Source organism: Budorcas taxicolor, chromosome 7 (assembly GCF_023091745.1).
Source record: "Budorcas taxicolor isolate Tak-1 chromosome 7, Takin1.1, whole genome shotgun sequence".
NCBI classification, from domain to species: Eukaryota; Metazoa; Chordata; class Mammalia; order Artiodactyla; family Bovidae; genus Budorcas; species Budorcas taxicolor.
This window is the reverse complement of record NC_068916.1, coordinates 49202527-49222163: the sequence shown is the minus strand read 5'-3', so window position 1 is coordinate 49222163 and position 19637 is coordinate 49202527. Positions and strand designations below refer to the sequence as shown.

The following is a 19637-nucleotide window of genomic DNA, read 5'->3' as shown; positions in this document are numbered from 1 at the left end:
TGACTAGGCAGACCTTTGTTGGCAAGATAATGTCTCTGCTTTTTAATATGCTGACTAGGTTGCTCATAACTTTTCTTCCAAGGATTCCAAGGAGCAAGCATCTTTTAATTTCATGGCTGCAGTCACCATCTGCAGTGATTTTACTACTAAGGATTTGCTCAGTCGTGTTCGACTCTTTGCAACCCCGTGGACTGTAGCCCACCACACTCCTCCGTCCATGGGATTCTCCAGGCAAGAGTACTGGAGTGGGTTGCCATTTCATTCTCCAGGGGATCTTCCCAACCCAGGGATTGAACACAGGTCTCCTGCATTGCAGGCAGATGCTTTAACCTCTGAGCCACCAGGGAAGCAGTGATTTTGGAGCCCCCAAAATAAAGTCAGCCACTATTTCCACTGTTTCCCTATCTATTTGCCATGAAGTGTTGGGACCAAATGCCATGATCTTAGTTTTCTGAATATTGAGCTTTAAGCCAGCTTTTTCACTCTCCTCTTTCACTTTCATCAAGAGGCTCTTTAGATCTTCTTCACTTTCTGCCATAAGGGTGGTGTCATCTGCATATCTGAGGTTATTGATATTTCTCCCAGCAATCTTGATTCCAGCTTGTGCTTCTTCCATCCCAGCATTTCTCATGATGTATTCTGCATATAAGTTAAATAAGCAGGGTGACAATATATAGCTTTGACGTACTCCTTTTCCTATTTGGAACCAGTCTGTTGTTCCATGTCCAGTTCTAATTGTTGCTTCCTGACCTGCATACAGATTTCTCAAGGGGCAGGTCAGGTGGTCTGGTATTCCCATTTCTTCCAGAATTTTCCACAGTTCATTGTGATCCACACAGTCAAAGGCTTTGGCATAGTCAATAAAGCAGAAATAGATGTTTTTCTGGAACTCTCTTGCTTTTTCCATGATCCAGCAGATGTTGGCAATTTGACCTCTGGTTCCTTGACCTTTTCTAAAACCAGCTTGAACATCTGGAAGTTCATGGTTCACGTGTTGTTGAAGCCTGGCTTGGAGACTTTGAGCATTACTTTACTAGCGTGTGAGATGAGTGCAATGGTGCAGTAGTTTGAACATTCTTTGGCATTGCCTTTCTTTAGGATTGGAATGAAAACTGACATTTTCCAGTCCTGTGGTCACTGCTGACTTTTCCAAATTTGCTGGCATATTGAGTACAGCACTTTCACAGCATCAGCTTTTAGATTTGAAATAGCTCAACTGGAATTTCATCACCTCCAGTAGCTTTGTTCATAGTGATGCTTCCTAAGACCCACTTGACTTCACATTCCAGGATGTCTGGCTCTAGGTGAGTAATCACACCATCGTGATCATCTGGGTCATGAAGATCTTTTTTGTACAGTTCTTCTGTGTATTCTTGCCACTCCTTAATATCTTCTGCTTCTGTTAGGTCCATACCATTTCTGTCCTTCATTGAGCCCATCTTTGCATGAAATGTTCCCTTGGCATCTCTAATTTTCTTGAGGAGATCTCTAGTCTTTCCCATTCTATTGTTTTCCTCCACTTCTGTGCACTGATCACTGAGGAAGGCTTTCTTTCTTTCTTTTTTTTTTTTTTTTTTTTAGGAAGGCTTTCTTATCTCTCCTTGCTATTCTCTGGAATTCTGGATTCAAATGGGCATATCTTTCCTTTTCTCTTTTGTTTTTCAATTCTCTTTTCACAGCTATTTGTAAGACCTCCTCAGAGAGCCATTTTGCTTTTTTGCATTTCTTTTTCTTGGAGATGATCTTGATCCCTGTTTCCTGTACAATGTCACAAACCTCCATCCATAGTTCATCAGGCACTCTGTCTATCAGATCTGTCCCTTAAATCTATTTCCCATTTGCACTGTATAATCGTAAGGGATTTGATTTAGGTCCTACCCAAGTGGTCTAGTGGTTTTCCCTACTTTCTTCAATTTAAGTCTGAATTTGGCAATAAGGAGTTCATAGACTACACCAAAGCTTTTGACTGTGTGGATCACAACAAACTGGAAAATTCTTAAGCAGATGGGAATACCAGGCCACCCTATCTGCCTCCTGAGAAATCTGTATGCAAGTCAAGAAGCAACAGTTGGAACCAGAGATGGAACAACAAACTGATTCCAAATTGGGAAAGGAGTACATCAAGGCTGTCCATTGTCACCCTGCTTATTTGACTTATATGCAGAGTACATTATGTGAAATGCTGGACTGCATGAAGCATAAGCTAGAACAAGACTGGGGGAGAAATATTAATAACCTCAGATATGCAGATGACACCACCCTTAAGGTAGAAAGCAAAGAAGAACTAAAGAGCCTCTTGATGAAAGTGAAAGAGGAGAGGGAAAAAGTTATCTTAAAACTCAACATTCAAATAAATTAAGATCATGGCAATTGGTCCCATCACTTCATGCAAATAGATGGGGAAACAATGGAAACAGTGAGGCTTTATTTTCTTGGGCTCCAAAATCACTGCAGATGGTGACTGCAGTCATGAAATTCAAAAACGCTTGCTTCTTGGAAGTAAAACTATGATCAACTCAGCTGCTGCTGCTGCTAAGTCGCTTCAGTCGTGTCCGACTCTGTGTGACCCCATAGATGGCAGCCCACCAGGCTCCTCCGTCCCTGGGATTCTCCAGGCAAGAATACTGTTGTGGGTTGCTATTTCCTTCTCCAATGCATGCATGCATGCTAAGTTGCTTCAGTCTTGTCCAACTTTATGCAACCCTCTGGACAGCAGCCCACCAGGCTCCTCTGTCCACAGGATTCTCTAGGCAAGAATACTGGAGTGGATTTCCATTTCCTTCTCCATGACCAGCCCAGACAGCAGATTAAAAAGCAGAGGCATTACTTTGCCAACAAAGGTCCATCTAGTCAAAGCTATGGTTTTTCCAGTAGTCATGTATGGATGAGAGTTGGACTATAAAGAAAGCTGAGCACTGAAGAATTGATGCTTTTCAACTGTGGTGTTGGAGAAGACTCTTGAGAGTCCCTTGGACTGGAAAGAGATCAAACCAGTCCATCCTAAAGGAAATCAGTCCTGAATATTCATTGGAAGGACTGATGCTGAAGCTGAAATTCCAATACTCTGGCCACCTGATGTGGAGAACTGACTCATTGGAAAAGATCCTGATGCTGGGAAAGATTGAAGGTAGGGGTAGAAGGGGAGGACAGAGGATGAGATGGTTGGATGGCATCACCCACTTGAAGGACATGAGTTTGAGCAAGCTCCAGGGAATTGGTGGACAGGGAAGTGTCTGGCATGCTGCAGTCCATTTGGTCGCAAAGGGTTGGACACGACTGAGGGACTGAACTGAACCGAAAGAGGAAGAACTCAACTGTGGCCATACATCTTCTTAAAAAAAATATATATATATATATATATATATATATATATATATATATATATATATATATACACAGAGAGAGAGAGAGAGAGAGAGTATATCAGACATCCTTGCTAGACACCATACCTCACTGTCATTCAGCGGCAGAGAATCTGCCCAGGAAGTACACTCCATCTTTAGTCCAATCACATCATCCTTAAAGTGCAGGGTAGGGCTCTCTCCCCTCTGCAAATTCTTGCCCTCCCATCTCTAGTTTCCCGTCCACCTTCTCTGTCCACTTTTCCATTCACTCATTCCTCTCTGCCCCGCCCAGAAATCGTGGCTTTGCCCACTCATTCTTGTTCTAACTTTCCCGCCCCAGTAGTTTTTCGCCAATCGGAGACGTAATTCTTTCTTCCTTCCCGACCTCTTAGTGACTTTACGAGAAGGAAGGTTTCTGATTGGTTTTTCTGTAGCAAGAGCTCGCCAATAACAGACAGACTTTTTTGGTTCAGAGGGTCAGGCAGTATTTTCGCTGATGATTGGTTGGGGTGGCCGAGACAGGAAAATGGCTGCGAGCTCCTCTATAGTGTCGGTGGCCGCGACGGCTTCCTCGGTTCCCGTCCTGCCATCCAGCTGCGATTTCTCAAATTTGCGGGAAATTAAAAAGCAGCTGCTACTTATCGCGGGCCTCACCCGGGAGCGGGGCCTCCTGCACAGTAGCAAGTGGTATGATGTCGCGGTCCGAGGGGACCAGGGTTGGATCCTCGGCCTTGGGGGGCTTGAGCTGATTCAGTTTGTGTGGCTGTTCTAGGTCTGCGGAGTTAGCCTTCTCCCTCCCGGCATTGCCTCTGTCTGAGCTGCTGCCGCCGCCGCCTATTACAGAGGTAACGACGTATTCACAGCGAGTGCTCCCCAGCATCACAAGAGATACTGAGTGCCCTGTCACCAGAGGGGAGCACACTGTGTAGCAGGGATGTTTGTAGAGGGAGTTCAAGCCATTCACAGAGATGGATATTTTAAGCAGTTTTATCTGTATGTGTTTGCTAAGCTTGGGAAGACTTGGTGCTCCAACTTAAGCTTTTGGAGGAATTAGTAAATAATGCTTGCTTAAGATTTCAGCCTTTTAGATTTTTACAGCTCAACCTCGACAGTATTCATAACGAGGAGAAGCATCGAAGGTTTTTAGAACAGTGTGAAACCGATTTTGGATCCAGACGGTTCAGGGTTCAAATCTCAGCCATACTCGTCACTTTTGACAGTTTACTTAATTAACCTCCTGAAACGCAGTTTCCTCATCAGTGAAATGTATATAATAGTATTTACTTTATGGGGATACTGAGAGAATTAAATGAGATATGAATACATTTTATGTATGATCTATAGTACATATGTTTACATAGTCTGTGTAGTCTGAAAGATTTTTGTCATAATCCATTGTTTTTCCTGAAGACGCCATTTCTTAATTCCACTGCTCCTCCAACCACACACACACACACACACACACACTTAAAAGCAGTAAATATTCATTAATCCAAAAGGTACAATGCATGACATATATACACTACCATGTGTAAAATATATAGCTAACAGGAAGATGCTGTATAACACAGGGAGCTCCACTCAGTACTCTGTGATAAATAGAGGGATGGTATGGGAAAGTGGGAAGGAGACTCAGAGGGAGGGGATATATGTATACTTCTGGCTGATTCACTGATGTATAACAGAAACTAACACAAAATTATAAAGCAATTATATTCCAGTTAAAAAAAAAAAGTCACACAAAGAATGTATAATGCAAGTGAGAGAGGTGGAAGAAGAAATAAGCAAATGATGAGTATATGTGAAAAGGGCCACCAGAATCCTAAGCTTGAATGGCCACATTTAGTACATGTTCATCCAATGAAGAAAACATGAATATAATTTTGGTTCCAGTTTTGTGCTGGCAATATTTGGGCAGGAAGGATGAAGAGAAAGAAATTATTAAAGTTTTAATCAACTTATCCCTAGAATTTGAGGGAATTGTATGTTTTTACCTCAAGCATGTATCATTTAATTTTTTTACATAGAGAATGTAGCTGTGTTTTTTGCTTTTACAGTATTAATATGTCAAAACTTGAAGACCAAAAAATACAATTAATTCCACAATATATTGCATTTATGTGGACATTTAAAAGTCTGGAGAAGGAAAGGAATGTCAGATATTAATAGTAGATATTTTTCATGACTTTTTTACTTTTTCCTTATATCATATGTGTATTATTGGCTCCATTTTACAGAAGAAGAAGTGAATACTCAGAGAAGCTAAGTAAGTTCCCTACTAACATCTTGAATCCAGGAAGTCAAGGAGTCAGAATTTAAATCTAGGTGCCTAACACTAAAGCATATACTACTTCCCACTACATTTGTAGACAATACAAATTTCTGAGTGCTGGTTTAGTTTTTTAAAGTTCTTTCCCCAACTTTTTATTTTGAAAGAATGTACTGTTACCTTACTTCATAAACTAATAAATAAGTATTGGGTTTGGGGGAGGAGGAAAATAATTATTATTTCTTACATCTTGAATTTAATAAATATGCTTCTTGGATTTGAACTTTTGTTATCCTGTTCTTAATCACTAACATAAGCTTGTCTCTTTTTTAGGAAGATGCCCAGGATATGGATGCTTATACCCTGGCCAAGGCCTACTTTGATGTTAAAGAGTATGATCGGGCAGCACATTTCCTGCATGGCTGCAATAGCAAGAAAGCCTATTTTCTGTACATGTATTCTAGATATCTGGTGAGGGCTGTTTTAAGATGTCATTCAGTTATCAGCAAAGCATCCATGTTTAGAATCCCAATAGAAAAAATTTAATCTTTAATAGTTTAGCAATAGTCTACTTGGTGAATATACTTTATAAATACTTAATAATAATAAAGAAGACATCATAAGAAAAGTAAAAAGAATAATGGTATGAAAGAAAATATAAAAATATTGACAATATTCATTATTGATAAAGGCAGGGGCCAGTAGACCATCTATTTCAGGAGTAAAACTTTATATGGTTTTGGCATTGGTTGAAAATCACCTGTGGCTATGGGTGAAATTTGCTGCCCAGAGCCACTGGTAGCCTCAGCTCACCACCCACGCCTCTGTGTGGGGAGGTGAAACCCAGACCCTGACATGTGTGGACTGCTCCTCTGGGCATGTGTGCATGCTGTGTGCTCAGATGCTGTCGTGTCTGACTCTTTGCGACCCCATGAACTGTAGCCTGCTAGGCCCCTCTGTCCATGGGATTACCCAGGCAAGAATATTGCAGTGGGTTGCCATTTCCTCCTCTAGGGGATCTTCCCGACCCAGGGATTGAGCTCATGTCTCCTGCTGCTCTGGGCAGATTATGTCAGTTTGAAATACTATGCCCAAATAATTCTTGAGAAAACTTCGCTTGTCCAATAGAAATACTTCAGTATGTGTACAGGGATATATGTACAGAGCTGTTCATTGAAGTATTTTCTGTAGTAGGCAAAAAAATTAAGAACCTAAATAACCATTAGTCAAGAAATTCATTGTGAATTTTTGCCTGAAGTTTTCTTTATTATAATGTTGTGAAATGATCTACTCCAGGACTCTCTTGAGAAGTAAATTCTACTCTAAGCAAGACCCTACGATTTCCCTGGTGGTACAGTGGCTAAGACTCTCTGTTCCCAATGCAGGGGGCCTGGGTTCGATCCCTGGTCAAGGAACCAGATCCCTCATGCTACAACTAAGGGTTTGCATGCTGCAGCTAAAAATCCCACGTGCTGCAGCTAAAAAAAAGATCCTGCATGCTGCAACTAAGACCTGCTGTAGCCAAATAAATACATAAATACTTATTTTTTTAAGCATATTTTTCCCTTCACTTATTTATGTATTTATCTAGTGTCAGTATGGACTCAAGGATACCTATTTTTTTTTTAATGGTTTATAATTCATTATTGTACTTTTATCGTTTTGGTACTCAAATTATTCCAGATTCGCAGTGGGAGCTCCTAAATAGTTGTTTAAAATTAGTGACCAATAGTAGATTTCATTTTGGACTTGAACATTTCAGGTCAATTCAGGCTGCTAATTTTAGAACAGGTTTCAGAATAAACTGAAAAAAGACCTACTTACTGATTTTCTCTTACAGTCTGGAGAAAAGAAGAAGGATGATGAAACAGTTGATAGCCTAGGTATGAATTTCTTTCTCTTACCTTTTGGGCTAAAGCAGAAGTTGCAAATTCTAATTCCTGTAGGAGCCAGGCAGGTAATATAAATGTGGCAAGTGGACTGAGGAGAAGTCTGCAAGCTGGAGGGCACAACTGACTGGTTGTCACCCAGCTGCCTCTGAGGGCTCCCTTGTGGGCTTGGTTTTGTCAGGGGCTTTCTTCCCTTGGCTTTACCCTGTTCCCTGCAACCTGAACCTGGAAATTTAGATTTTTAGTTGAGGCTTCTGATATTTAAATATTGATAATTAACTCAAAATTTTAAAAACCTGGTGAACCTAATAATATGACTGCAGACCAATTATCAGTTGCAGTTTCTGTAATAAAGTAAATGGACTGTGTAAGATGTCATTGGCCATTGGTGAACGTTGGCTGGAAGTTCCAGTTGTAACTTTGGTTGACGCCAAAGGGAGTATCTGAGTCTATGAAATAAAAAGCAGCAGTCTACCCTTAGGTCAGAAACTCTGTCTCTTTCCTAGGCCCTCTGGAGAAAGGTCAAGTGAAAAATGAGGCTCTTAGAGAATTGAGAGTGGAGCTCAGCAAAAAACACCAGGCTCGGGAACTTGATGGCTTTGGCCTTTATCTGTAAGTGTTAGAGTAATTTGGAACTTCTGAGAGAGATTCTTCTGAGTAGAGGGGAGATGTTATTAACTTCTGTGATCATTCCCTTCTTTTCTAGGTATGGTGTGGTGCTTCGAAAGCTGGACTTAGTGAAAGAGGCAATTGATGTGTTTGTGGAGGCTACTCATGTTTTGCCTTTGCACTGGGGAGCCTGGCTAGAACTCTGTAACTTGATTACCGACAAAGAGATGGTAAATTTGAGATGAGCTATGTGAAAAATCTTTTGCTTCAAGTCTTATGTAGTTCTTTAATAATCGGGTAGGGGGAGAAAAATTTTGCTACACCTTTCGTTATAGCTACCACTTTGCTCCCTCTCCTATGGTCTCTTTCACTGTTGGGATTTAGGTCTTTATTTGAAAGACTAATGTCTAGCTCTTGTTTGGTAGATGCTGTTGGATTTGCATCCAGGTGTGTTAGACTATCTTTTCATATTCATGCTTTCAGGTTCAAGTTTTACTGTAACTTGTTTTATAGACTAAATGCTATTATAGTTTCCTAATTCCAAAGATGCTATAGGAATAATTTCTCTTAAATCAAGAATTGTATTAAAAGCATATTTTATATCTCTTCTGAACGGTCATAGGACTCTGTTAAGATTTAGAAATTTGTTAATTAATGAAAGAATGTATATGAAATTGCTTTCTAAACTGCAGTTGTTGTATTAGTCATTGTTAGAGAACAGTGTCTACAGAGTTGTCTACAGAGTTTATTTTGCTGTTCTTCAGTAGTTAATAGAAGCAACAACATGCTTCCTTTTGTTGACTCTAAGGGACCAAGGGCTGGGTTGATTTCCCTTAATAATGACACATGCTACTGAATTTGAGTCTGAAATCTTAATCTTGGTTTACTTCTATTCACTTATCTCTAACTGCCTACCAGGCTTTCATTGAAAGTTTGTTTAGCTCTGAGCTTAAAATATGTAAAACCACATTTCTCATCTTGCCTCTTCAGTTCTCTTTCTTCCTCTCAATGTGATGGACTCTCAGTTACATTACTACTTCTCAAAATGTACTCAGTCTTGATGCCTCAAAGTCATATTTTGTCTCTTCCCTTTTTTTAATCTCCTTTTATCCAGTCAGTCATCAGACATTGCCACGGTTTCCTTCTTGTCTGCATCTCTTTCTCTTGGTTCTCTTTGCCATCTTGGTTATCATCTCAAAACTAGATTACTTAAAAGGAATAAATACTTTCTATCTAGCTTTCCTACTTTTGTACTTCCATTTCCAAGCTATCCTACATACTGTTTACAAACTTACCTTAAAGCACTCATATCATCATGTCATTCTCTTAACAAAAATTGCAGTGTTTTCACATTGCATCCCATTTCTGGTTGTAGCATAGCACCCGCTCTTAGTTCAGTCTTTTTTTTTTCACAGCTTCCCAACACATAGCCTCCCCTCAAACTGAACTAGTTGTCTCATCCTGTTTACCTACAATCATGACTTGTTCCTCTGTTGTTATCCTTACCTAGAATGTTGTCTTTTTTCTCTTCCTCTCCCTTTTTCTATTCAGTTTCTACCCATCCTCCAAGACACCTCAAATCCTATCTTTTTGAAGCTGAACCATTCTTCCCTATTCCCCCTATTATGTTTGTGAGTCTTATTCACTTAATCAAACAGCATCTCAGGTGGTGCTAGTGCTAAGGAACCTGCCTATCAGTGTAGGAGACAGAAGAGATGCGGGTTTGATCCCTGGGTTGGGAAGATCCCCTGGAGGAGGAAATGGCAACCCACTCCAGTGTTCTTGCCTGGAGAATCTCATGGACAGAGGAGCCTGGTAGGCTGCAAACTGTAGGGTTGCAGACTTCAACTTGACTGAAGTGACTGAATACACGCACACACCTGTTCATTATTAGGTGCTCTAATAAAATTTTGGTGATAAATTCTTTTAGAAAATAAAGATAGTTCCTTGATGTTCATTTGGGGGAGAGGTCACAGTGTATTAAGTATCTCCCTCTCTCTCCTGCTGCCAGCTGAAGTTCCTGTCTTTGCCAGACACCTGGATGAAAGAGTTTTTTCTGGCCCATATATACACAGAGTTGCAGTTGATAGAGGAGGCCCTGCAAAAGTATCAGAATCTCATTGATGTGGGCTTCTCTAAGAGCTCATATATTGTTTCCCAAATTGCAGTTGCCTATCACAATATCAGAGGTGAGTGAATAAGAATAGCGAAGTACCATCAAATCCTGAAGGTAGCACTGTATTGTTTTCTGAACTCTGTCTTATTTCTGCAGATATTGACAAAGCCCTTTCTATTTTTAATGAGCTAAGGAAACAAGACCCTTACAGGATTGAAAATATGGACACATTCTCCAACCTTCTTTATGTCAGGGTGAGCTGCTTCCTTTGCTTGGACTTGATTAAGCTCTTGTGCTTTGAATCTCCTGGGTTGGATTATCACCTCGTAGCATTAGATACAAGAAAAATAAGGGTTTCTTTTTCATGCGTAGATCATCTTTCTTTTCTTTCAGAGCATGAAATCTGAGTTGAGTTATCTGGCTCACAACCTCTGTGAGATTGATAAATATCGTGTAGAAACATGCTGTGTAATTGGTAAGAGTCATTTTTTTCTTTCAAGATTTATCTTTATTGTAAGTAATCCAAATAACAACAATATAAAAGTATCAAAAAAAAAGGAGGGGGGGCAGTAATCTGGCAGTCCAGTGATTAGGACTCAGATTCCACTGCAGGGGGCATGGATTCAACCTGTGGTCAAAGAATTGGGAGCCTGCCCAAAATAAAAGTGTCAAAGGTAATAAAATTATATACAGTAGAATGTCAAGGATCACTATAATCCCACTCCTAAGACTGTTTGGTGGATACAACTCCAGAATATTTTTCTGTGTAAATAGTAAAGATGGTATATGTGTAGGTATGATTATTTACAAAAATTGTGTCATTATATACACTGCTTTGTAATGTCCTTTTTTTTAACCTAAAATATATCTTTTTCCATCTTTTCATGGTATTACATCTAGAGTTGTATTATTTATGATGGCTATGTAATATTTTATTATATTGATGTGCTTTTTAAAAATTTAATTAACTTTCTATTGTGTAAGTTGTGGCTAGTGTTTCTCTTCAAGAAAGTTAGAGATACCAAGGGAACATTTCATGCAAAGATGGGCACAATAAAAGACACAAATGGTATGGACCTAACAGAAGCAGAAGCTATTACGAAGAGGTGGCAAGAATACACAGAACTATACAAAAGAGATCTTCACGACCCAGATAATCACGATGGTGTGATCACTCACCTAGAGCCAGACATCCTGGAATGTGAGATCAAGTGGGCCTTACTTGAAGCATCACTACGAATAAAACTAGTGGAGGTGATGGAATTCCAATTGAGCTATTTCAAATCCTAAAAGATGATGCTGTGAAAGTGCTGTGCTCAGTAGGCCAGCAAAGTTGGAAAAGTCATCAGTGGCCACAGGACTTTAAAAGGTCAGTTTTCATTCCATTCCCAAAGAAATGCAGTGCCAGAGTATGTTCAAACTACCACACAGTTGGACTCATCTCACATGCTAGCAAAGTAATGCTGAAAATTCTCCAAGTGAGGCTTCAGCAGTATGTGAACCAAGAACTTCCAGATGTTCAAGCTGGATTTAGAAAAGGCAGAGGAACCAGAGATCAAATGGCTGACATCTGTTGGATCATAGAAAAAGCAAGGGAATTCCCAGAACAGCATCTACTTCTGCTTTATTGACTATGCCAAAGCTTTTGACTGTGTGGATCACAACAAACTGGAAAATTCTTCAAGAGATGGGAATACCAGACCACCTTAACTGCCTCCAGAGAAATCTGTATGCAGGTCAAGAAGCAACAGTTAGAACCAGACGTGGAATGACAGACTGGTTCCAAATTGGGAAAGGAGTACGTCAAGGCTGTATATTGTCACCCTGCTTATTCAGTTTTTATGGAGGGTACATCATGTGAAATGCTGGGCTGGATGAAGCACAAGCTGGAGTCAAGATTGCTGGGGAAAACATCAATAACCTCAGATATGCAGATGACACCACCCTTATGGCAGAAAGCAAAGAGGAACTAAAGAGCCTTTTGATGAAAGTGAAAGAGGAGAGTGAAAAAGCTGGCTTAAAACTCAGCATTCCAAAAACTAAGATCATGGCATCCGGTCCCATCACTTGTGTCAAATAGATGGGGAAACAGTGGCTGACTTTATTTTTTTGGGCTCCAATATCACTGCAGATGGTGATTGCAGCCATGAAATTAAAAGACGCTTTCTCCTTGGAAGGAAAGTTATGAGCAACCTAGACAGCATATTAAAAAAACAGAGACATTACTTTGCCGATTAAGGTCCGTCTAGTCAAGGCTATGGTTTTTCCTGTATTGTACAATACATTGTAGCTGTTCCAACTGGTCAGAAAAGCTCATCTACTTAATCTTTGCACAGTTCAGTTCAATTCAGTTCAGTCGCTCAGTTGTGTCCGACTCTGTGACCCCATGAATCGCAGCATGCCAGGCCTCCCTGTCTATCACCAACTCCCGGAGTTCACTCAGACTCAAGTCCATCGAGTCAGTGATGCCATCCAGCCATCTCATCCTCGATCGTCCCCTTCTTCTCCTGCCCCCAATCTCTTGCCTATTCTGACTTACTTAGCATCTCTTGTGTCATCCCGACTGCTTTAGTAGTTAAAGCTTATACTCCTGCTACCACTGCTTCACTTCTGTTCTATTACAGAAGTTAACCCTTGGACAGTCTGCTTAAAGTTTGGTTATTTTTCTGTATCTAGTTCTGAATCAGTGGCAGAAGCAAAGGTATCTTTGTATAATAAAGACCTCCCATCTTTTTTCCAAAGCGAATATCAACTTGAATGATCTTATGTAATACAGTTGTTATAAATGATTTTTCCTGAATCAAACTGACACCTGAATCTAAACAAATTAAAAAAAAAAGACAAACACGTATATAGAAATAGTATTACTTGTTTTTTACCAGAGTGGAATCATAAAATTTCTCACAATTTGCTTTTCCATTTGACAGTTTATCATGATCTCTGTAAGTTAGTATATGCATATATCTAAATCCATCCTTTTATTTAGTTTATGCACATACAGTTTTTACATAAAGGAGGTTTTTGTTTTTTTTTTTTCCCTCACTGCACCCTTCATCCTTTAAAATACTTGTGTTAGCATGTTCCGGTACCACATGAAAAATATACATACACATGTGTGGGGTTTGGGCTTCCCTGGTGGCTCAGTGGTAAAGAATCCGCCCGCCAGTGCTGGAGAGGCAGGTTCAATCCCTGTGGGAGGAAGATCCCCTGGAGAAGGAAACGACAATCCACTCCAGTATTCTTGCCTGGGAAGTCCCATGGATAGGGGAGCCTGGCGGGCTACAGACCATGGGGTCATAAAAGAGTCGAACACGACTTAATGACTAAACAACAACAACAATGCAGGGTTTAACGGGCTGTTTGGTTACAAAAATAGGATCATATTGTACCCATTTCTCTGCATTTTACTCTTTTCATTCAACACTATCTCCTGAGAAATCATTCAGAAGTCTTGGTATATCTCTAATTTTTTTCTTCTTTTTAAAATAATTGAGGTATAGTTGATCTACAATATTATATTGGTTTCAGATATATACCATAGTGATTCTATATCTTTTCTGTACAGATGATCATATAATTTTTATTTTTCATTTTGTTAATGTGCTATATATCACATTGATTAATATGCAGGTATTGAACCATCCATGCATCCCTGGGATGAATCCCACTTGATCATGATGTATGATCCTTTTAATGTATTATTGAAATCAGTTTGCAAATACTTTGAGGACTTTTTTGTCTATGATCATTAGTGATATTGGCTTGTAATTTTCTTTTTTTGAGATATCTTTGGTTTTGGTATCAGGGTGATGCTGGCTTTGTGGAATGAGTTTGGAAATATTCCTTCTTCTGTAATTTTTTGGAATAATTTGAAAAAAAAATTGTTAGCTCTTTTCTAAATGTTTGATAAAATTCATCTGTGAAGCCATCTGGTCCCAGACTTTTGTATGTTGGGAGTTTTTTTAATTACTCATTCAGTTTTATTACTGGTAATTGGTCTGTTTATATTTTCTATTCCTGTTTTAATTTTTGGAGATTGTATATTTCTAGGAATATGTCCATTTCTTCTAGGTTGTCCATTTTATTGGTATATATTAAAGATAGCTTTATTAAGGGATAATTTGTATACCATAAAATTTACCCATATTAAGTTTACAGTTCATTGAGTTTTTGCTAACTTATTAAGTTGTGTAACCATAATTATAATCCAGTTTAGAAAATTCTGTCATAACCCAAAATTCTCTTGAGTCTATTTGCAGTCAGTCCTACTCCCATCCCTAGCAGATCTGCCTTCTGAGTGTGCAGTTTTGCCTTTTCTAGAAATTTTAAATGGAATCTTGGAATATTTAGTCTTATTATGTGGCTTTTTTCACAGAGCTGTTTTTTGAGGTTTGTCCATGTTGTAGCATATGTCAGTAGTTCTTTTCTTTTTACTGTCAAGAAGTATTTCATTGTCTGGATATATACCACATTTCATTTATGCATTTACTAGTTGAGACAAGTCAGATGGTCTTTATTCCCTTTCTTCAAATACATTTTTAAATAGAATCCTAAAATCTTTCATGTACTCTTTTTAAGACGAGTGATAATAGAACTTCCTTGATTCTTGTGGAAGAGAGGAGTTCAGAGTTCTACATTTTTAACCTCTCAGGTACTTCCTTAGGGACCTTGGAACATAGTTGGAAAACTACCAATCTGAAGCATACTCTAGGAATATCTTACCCTTTATTAAGAAAATATATGTATAAATGCTAATATCCAGAGGAAATAAAGTGAAGAAAACCTTTGTGGTGTTAGGAAACACTTTTTTTAAAATAAGCAGAATGTGTGATAGATCAAATATATTTTCCAAGGAAATGATGATATTGCCTATACAATTTGGCTTTTCTGCAAGGATTTTGGGGAATCAGTTCATGCCTACCTTGTCAAATGCTGCCTATTTTAGTGACTTATTTTAATCTTTTTAGTTATTCACAAATTTTTTTTTCCAATCAGGCAATTATTATAGTTTGCGTTCTCAACATGAGAAAGCAGCCTTGTATTTCCAGAGAGCCTTGAAATTGAATCCTCGGTATCTTGGGGCCTGGACGCTGATGGGACATGAGTACATGGAAATGAAGAATACGTCTGCTGCTATTCAGGCTTATAGGTAAGGTTTTAGTTGGACGGTGAGGTGGAGCAGATTGTTGTGATTTTAGGAACCTCTGGGAAGATCACCTGGAGAAGGAAATGACTTCCCACTCTAGTTTTCTTGCCCATGGATAGAGGAGCCTAACAGGCTACAGTCCGTGGGGTCCAAAGAGAGTCGGACACAACTGAGCAACTAACACTTTCACTTTATTGAGTCTGCAAGTCGCTAATTTTGATTCTGCCTCCTTACCAGTTTTCTCTTCCATTTCTTAGGCATGCTATTGAGGTCAATAAGCGGGACTACAGAGCCTGGTATGGCCTTGGGCAGACCTATGAAATCCTTAAGATGCCGTTTTATTGCCTTTATTATTATAGACGGGCCCACCAGCTTCGGTAAGTCTGACCACCACCTGATGATATGTTTGTTGTGGGAAGGGCTGACACTTTTCTTTCTCTGGATTAACTACTGAAGAATCACAGTGAATGGTTTTGACTTTTGGAGACCTAAGTTTAAACATGCCATATGTTGTTTGGTCATTTTTATGTAGTGTATTCTATTAATATGTTAATAGCATAACTGTGGGGACTTCCCTGGTGGTCTGGTGGTCAAGAATCCGCCTTGTAATACAGGGGATGTGGGTTCGATCTGTGGTTGGAGAACTAAGATCCCACATGCTGTGGAGCAACTAAGCCCAGGCGCCACAACTACTGAGCCTGTGCATCACAACTTGAGTCCCTGCCCTGCCGTGAGAGATCCTGCATGATGCAATGAAGACCCCCCCATGCTGCAACTAAGACCCAAGGCAGCCTAAGTAATTAATTAATTAATTTTAAAAGTAATGTAATTGTGAACATAAAATAATATATGAAGTATTGGATTAAAGCCCATTCCTTTCTCGGGTTTGAAACAGTTGTGGTGGTTCCTCAAGGGAGGACTTCAGTTATCTTTAGTCTTTGCTCAGGTTTCCTATTTCTCGTTCCTCACAGGCCCAATGATTCTCGTATGCTGGTTGCTTTAGGAGAATGTTATGAGAAACTTAATCAACTAGTGGAAGCCAAAAAGGTACCTGAAATTGGGTTCTGGAGAATTTATGTGGAAACCTAATGTTTGGGTGAGGGGTCAAGCTATTGGTGCTTAATGTTCCTTCATTTGTATCTGTCTGCATAGGGAAGTCTGAATATTTATAGGCTCATAGTGTGTATAAAGCAAAGCAGGGCTGACATAGTGGGAATGTTAATATGTAGCCTGGACCTCAGATCTAGTAAAAATGCTTTGTATTCTGTAAGTCTGAACTTCAGGGACCTGCGTGAGTCATGGCACATGGGGCAATGGTTGAAGTGACTAGTTTCTTTCTTTATTGACAGTGCTATTGGAGAGCTTATGCCGTGGGAGATGTGGAAAAGATGGCTCTGGTGAAACTGGCAAAGTGAGTGAAAGAGTGAAATGTTAGTTATATTTCTATTGGCTTCTCTGGTAGGTGGATTCTGCATGTTCTAGAGCCTCTTATCCATCATCTACATGAATGAGGGGATGTTCAGTTCAGTTGCTCAGTCGTGTCCAAATCTTCTTGACCCCATGGACTGCAGCACGCCGGGCCTCCCTGTCCGTCACTGACTCCTGGAGTTTCCTCAAACTCATGTCCATCGAGTCAGTGGTGCCATCCAACCATCTCATCCTCTGTCGTCCCCTTCTCCTCCCACCTTTAATCTTTCCCAGCATCAGGGTCTTTTCAAATATGTCAGTTCTTCGCATCAGGTGGCCAAAGTATTGGAGTTTCAGCTTCAGCATCAGTTCTTCCAATGAATATTCAGGACTGATTTACTTTAGGATTGACTGGTTGGATCTCCTTGTAGTCCAAGAGACTCTCTCAAGAGTCTTCTCCAGCGCCACAGTTCAAAAGCATTAATTCTTTGGCGCTCAGCTTTCTTTATGGCCCAGCTCTCACATCCATACATGACTACTGGGAAAACCATAGCTCTGACTAGACTTAGTTGGCAAAGTAATGTCTCTGCTTTTTAATATGCTGTCTAGGTCGTTCATAACTTTTCTTCCAAGGAGCAAGCATCTTTTAATTTCATGGCCGCAGTCACCATCTTCAGTGATTTTGGAGCCCCCCAAAATAGTTTGTCACTGTTTCCAACTGTTTCCCCATCTCTTTGCCATGAAGTAATGGGACCAGATGCCATGATCTTAGTTTTCTGAATGTTGAGTTTTAAGCCTAACTCAGGGTTGTAGTACAGTATATGAATACTGATCTGGAAACTTAGTCATCTTGACTCAAGAGAATGCTAGTACTTTTTGAAGGGGAATTGTTTTCCCATTTGGAAAATTCAAGAACTAATTGAAAGAAATGGAATTTTATGTGAGAGCAGTCTGGAGAAACTAATTTAGGTATCAGTCTGCTCCTAAGCCCCAGGAAAATACAGAATAACTCAGAAATGATAGGGAAAGAGGTTCTTAAATGCAATTACATTCCTACTAATTATTTTCTGGATTCTTACAAAAAATCTGAATTGCTTGGTATCTTTTTGACCTGTCTCAGGGTATTACCAGGCAGTTTTTGCAATGGTATATTATCCAGCTTAAGTATTTACTAACTTTCCCTCCATCACCAGAAGCAGAATGATTTGAAACTTTGATGAAGTAACCATCACTTCTGGGCACTAATATTATTCTGGGTCCCACTGTGTCATTTATGTCAAAATTTGTACTTGTCTATATATTGTCATTTTTTGATGTTACTTGTGTGCTTTTACTTTTTTGTATCGCTAGCTTGCTTTTCAATATGATTTGTACCTAAAGACCAATTTCTTTTGTAGGCTTCATGAACAGTTGACTGAGTCAGAACAGGCAGCCCAGTGTTACATCAAGTATATCCAAGATATCTATTCATGTGGGGTATGTGTCATTAGCTTGAGAATTGGGTTGCTGATCTTATTCTTATCACCTCAGTCATTCCTGCTTTCCTCATCTAGGAAATAGTGGAACACTTGGAGGAGAGCACCGCTTTCCGCTATCTGGCCCAATACTATTTTAAGTGCAAGCTGTGGGATGAAGCTTCAGCTTGTGCTCAGAAGTGTTGTGCATTCAATGATGTAAGTATCAGTACTTTAGTGAAAGACTTGGATTTTAAGTTTGAGGACATGACTTTACTGTGATCTGGGGGTGGAAGGTGGTTAAAAGGGTGAGTGGAGAGGTTACTTTGTTCTGAGGAACTTTATAAGTCAGTATTTTAGAACCTGGTTTTGAGAATAACCTTGGATATATTTTGATACATTTGCTTGACCTTGTTTCAGACCCGGGAAGAAGGTAAGGCCTTGCTCAGGCAAATCCTACAGCTTCGGAACCAAGGCGAGACTCCCTCCACTGAGATACCTGCTCCCTTTTTCCTCCCTGCTTCACTGTCTGCTAACAACACTCCCACACGCAGAGTTTCTCCACTCAACCTGTCTTCAGTCACACCATAGTTGGCTGCTTTCAAACCTGAACATTGCCAGACCCATATTAAGCCTTATCTCCATGTAAAGAACAGCCACGTCTATTTTTCCAAGGACCTTATTTCTCTTTGTTTGTACAACTCCTTGGGGACAGTTTATAGAATCACCTTCAGAGTAGACTGACAGAAGAATCCTGGCAGTAGCAGATACTGTCTTTTGCCAGTTTGAAGCACTTCTATCTCCCTTCTGTTCAGAGTGGCTACAGATCTTGGCCTTTTCCCCAGGTCTTTTGGCACCCCCACAAAACAACCCTTTAACAGCACTTTAGCACAGGCAAGTCTACAGGAACAAAATTTAAATGCTGCTGGGAGTGGGAGATTTCTCTAGAAAGGGAAGGAAGAAAGCCTGCCACTTTACCCTCTGCTGACAATAGGGCACTGGATACCCTAGGAAGGTCAGGGCACTGGATAGATACACATGACTCATCGTTCTTTGATGTGCTGAGCATGACTACTCTGATATCAGAGATTAGTTTTAAATGGATTCTAGCTGTACTTTTGTTCTCACTAGGAAGACATTCTTCCAAAACATGATTTTGGGGTGTCTCCTAGAAACTTTCAAATTGGAAGTAACAGAGTTGAACAGAGGGGCAAAAGGACTGTGTGTGGAACTATGGCCCCTACTAAGGGGAAACAATGTCTAGAGTTAGCTATACCCTTACTAAAGCAGAGCAAGGAGACAGGATTACAGAGTTTCACAGATATTTGGGTGTGTAACTTTTGTGACTATACAGATAAGAATAAACTCTTTAAGTTGGTCTGTTTTAATAAATATTTTTGACA

General features: G+C 39.8%; 1 protein-coding gene and 1 non-coding gene across 2 annotated transcripts; both read left to right on the top strand.

Annotated features, from left to right (window-relative positions):
* The first annotated feature begins 3870 nt into the window (after positions 1–3870).
* Positions 3871–19632, top strand: CDC23 (cell division cycle 23). The gene is made up of 16 exons (XM_052643324.1): positions 3871–4031; positions 4117–4189; positions 5947–6084; positions 7454–7496; positions 8009–8114; positions 8209–8341; positions 10123–10300; positions 10384–10481; positions 10621–10702; positions 15223–15376; positions 15631–15750; positions 16345–16420; positions 16723–16784; positions 18178–18256; positions 18334–18453; positions 18655–19632. Exons 1-16 carry the CDS (start codon positions 3871–3873, stop codon positions 18823–18825), a joined length of 1794 nt encoding a protein of 597 aa, XP_052499284.1. The 3' UTR covers positions 18826–19632.
* LOC128051834 (small nucleolar RNA ACA64) lies at positions 6358–6472 on the top strand. Its single transcript, XR_008199763.1, has one exon. It is a non-coding gene; the product is annotated as a small nucleolar RNA ACA64 (small nucleolar RNA).
* Positions 19633–19637: the final 5 nt, after the last annotated feature.

Coding starts and splice junctions, on each gene's coding strand:
- CDC23 (XM_052643324.1), top strand. CDS start 3,871: ATGGCTGCGAGCTCCTCTATAGTGTCGGTGGCCGCGACGGCTTCCTCG. Junction 7,497..8,008: donor TGAAACAGTTGATAGCCTAG/GTATGAATTTCT, acceptor TCTCTTTCCTAG/GCCCTCTGGAGAAAGGTCAA. Junction 18,454..18,654: donor AGTGTTGTGCATTCAATGAT/GTAAGTATCAGT, acceptor ACCTTGTTTCAG/ACCCGGGAAGAAGGTAAGGC.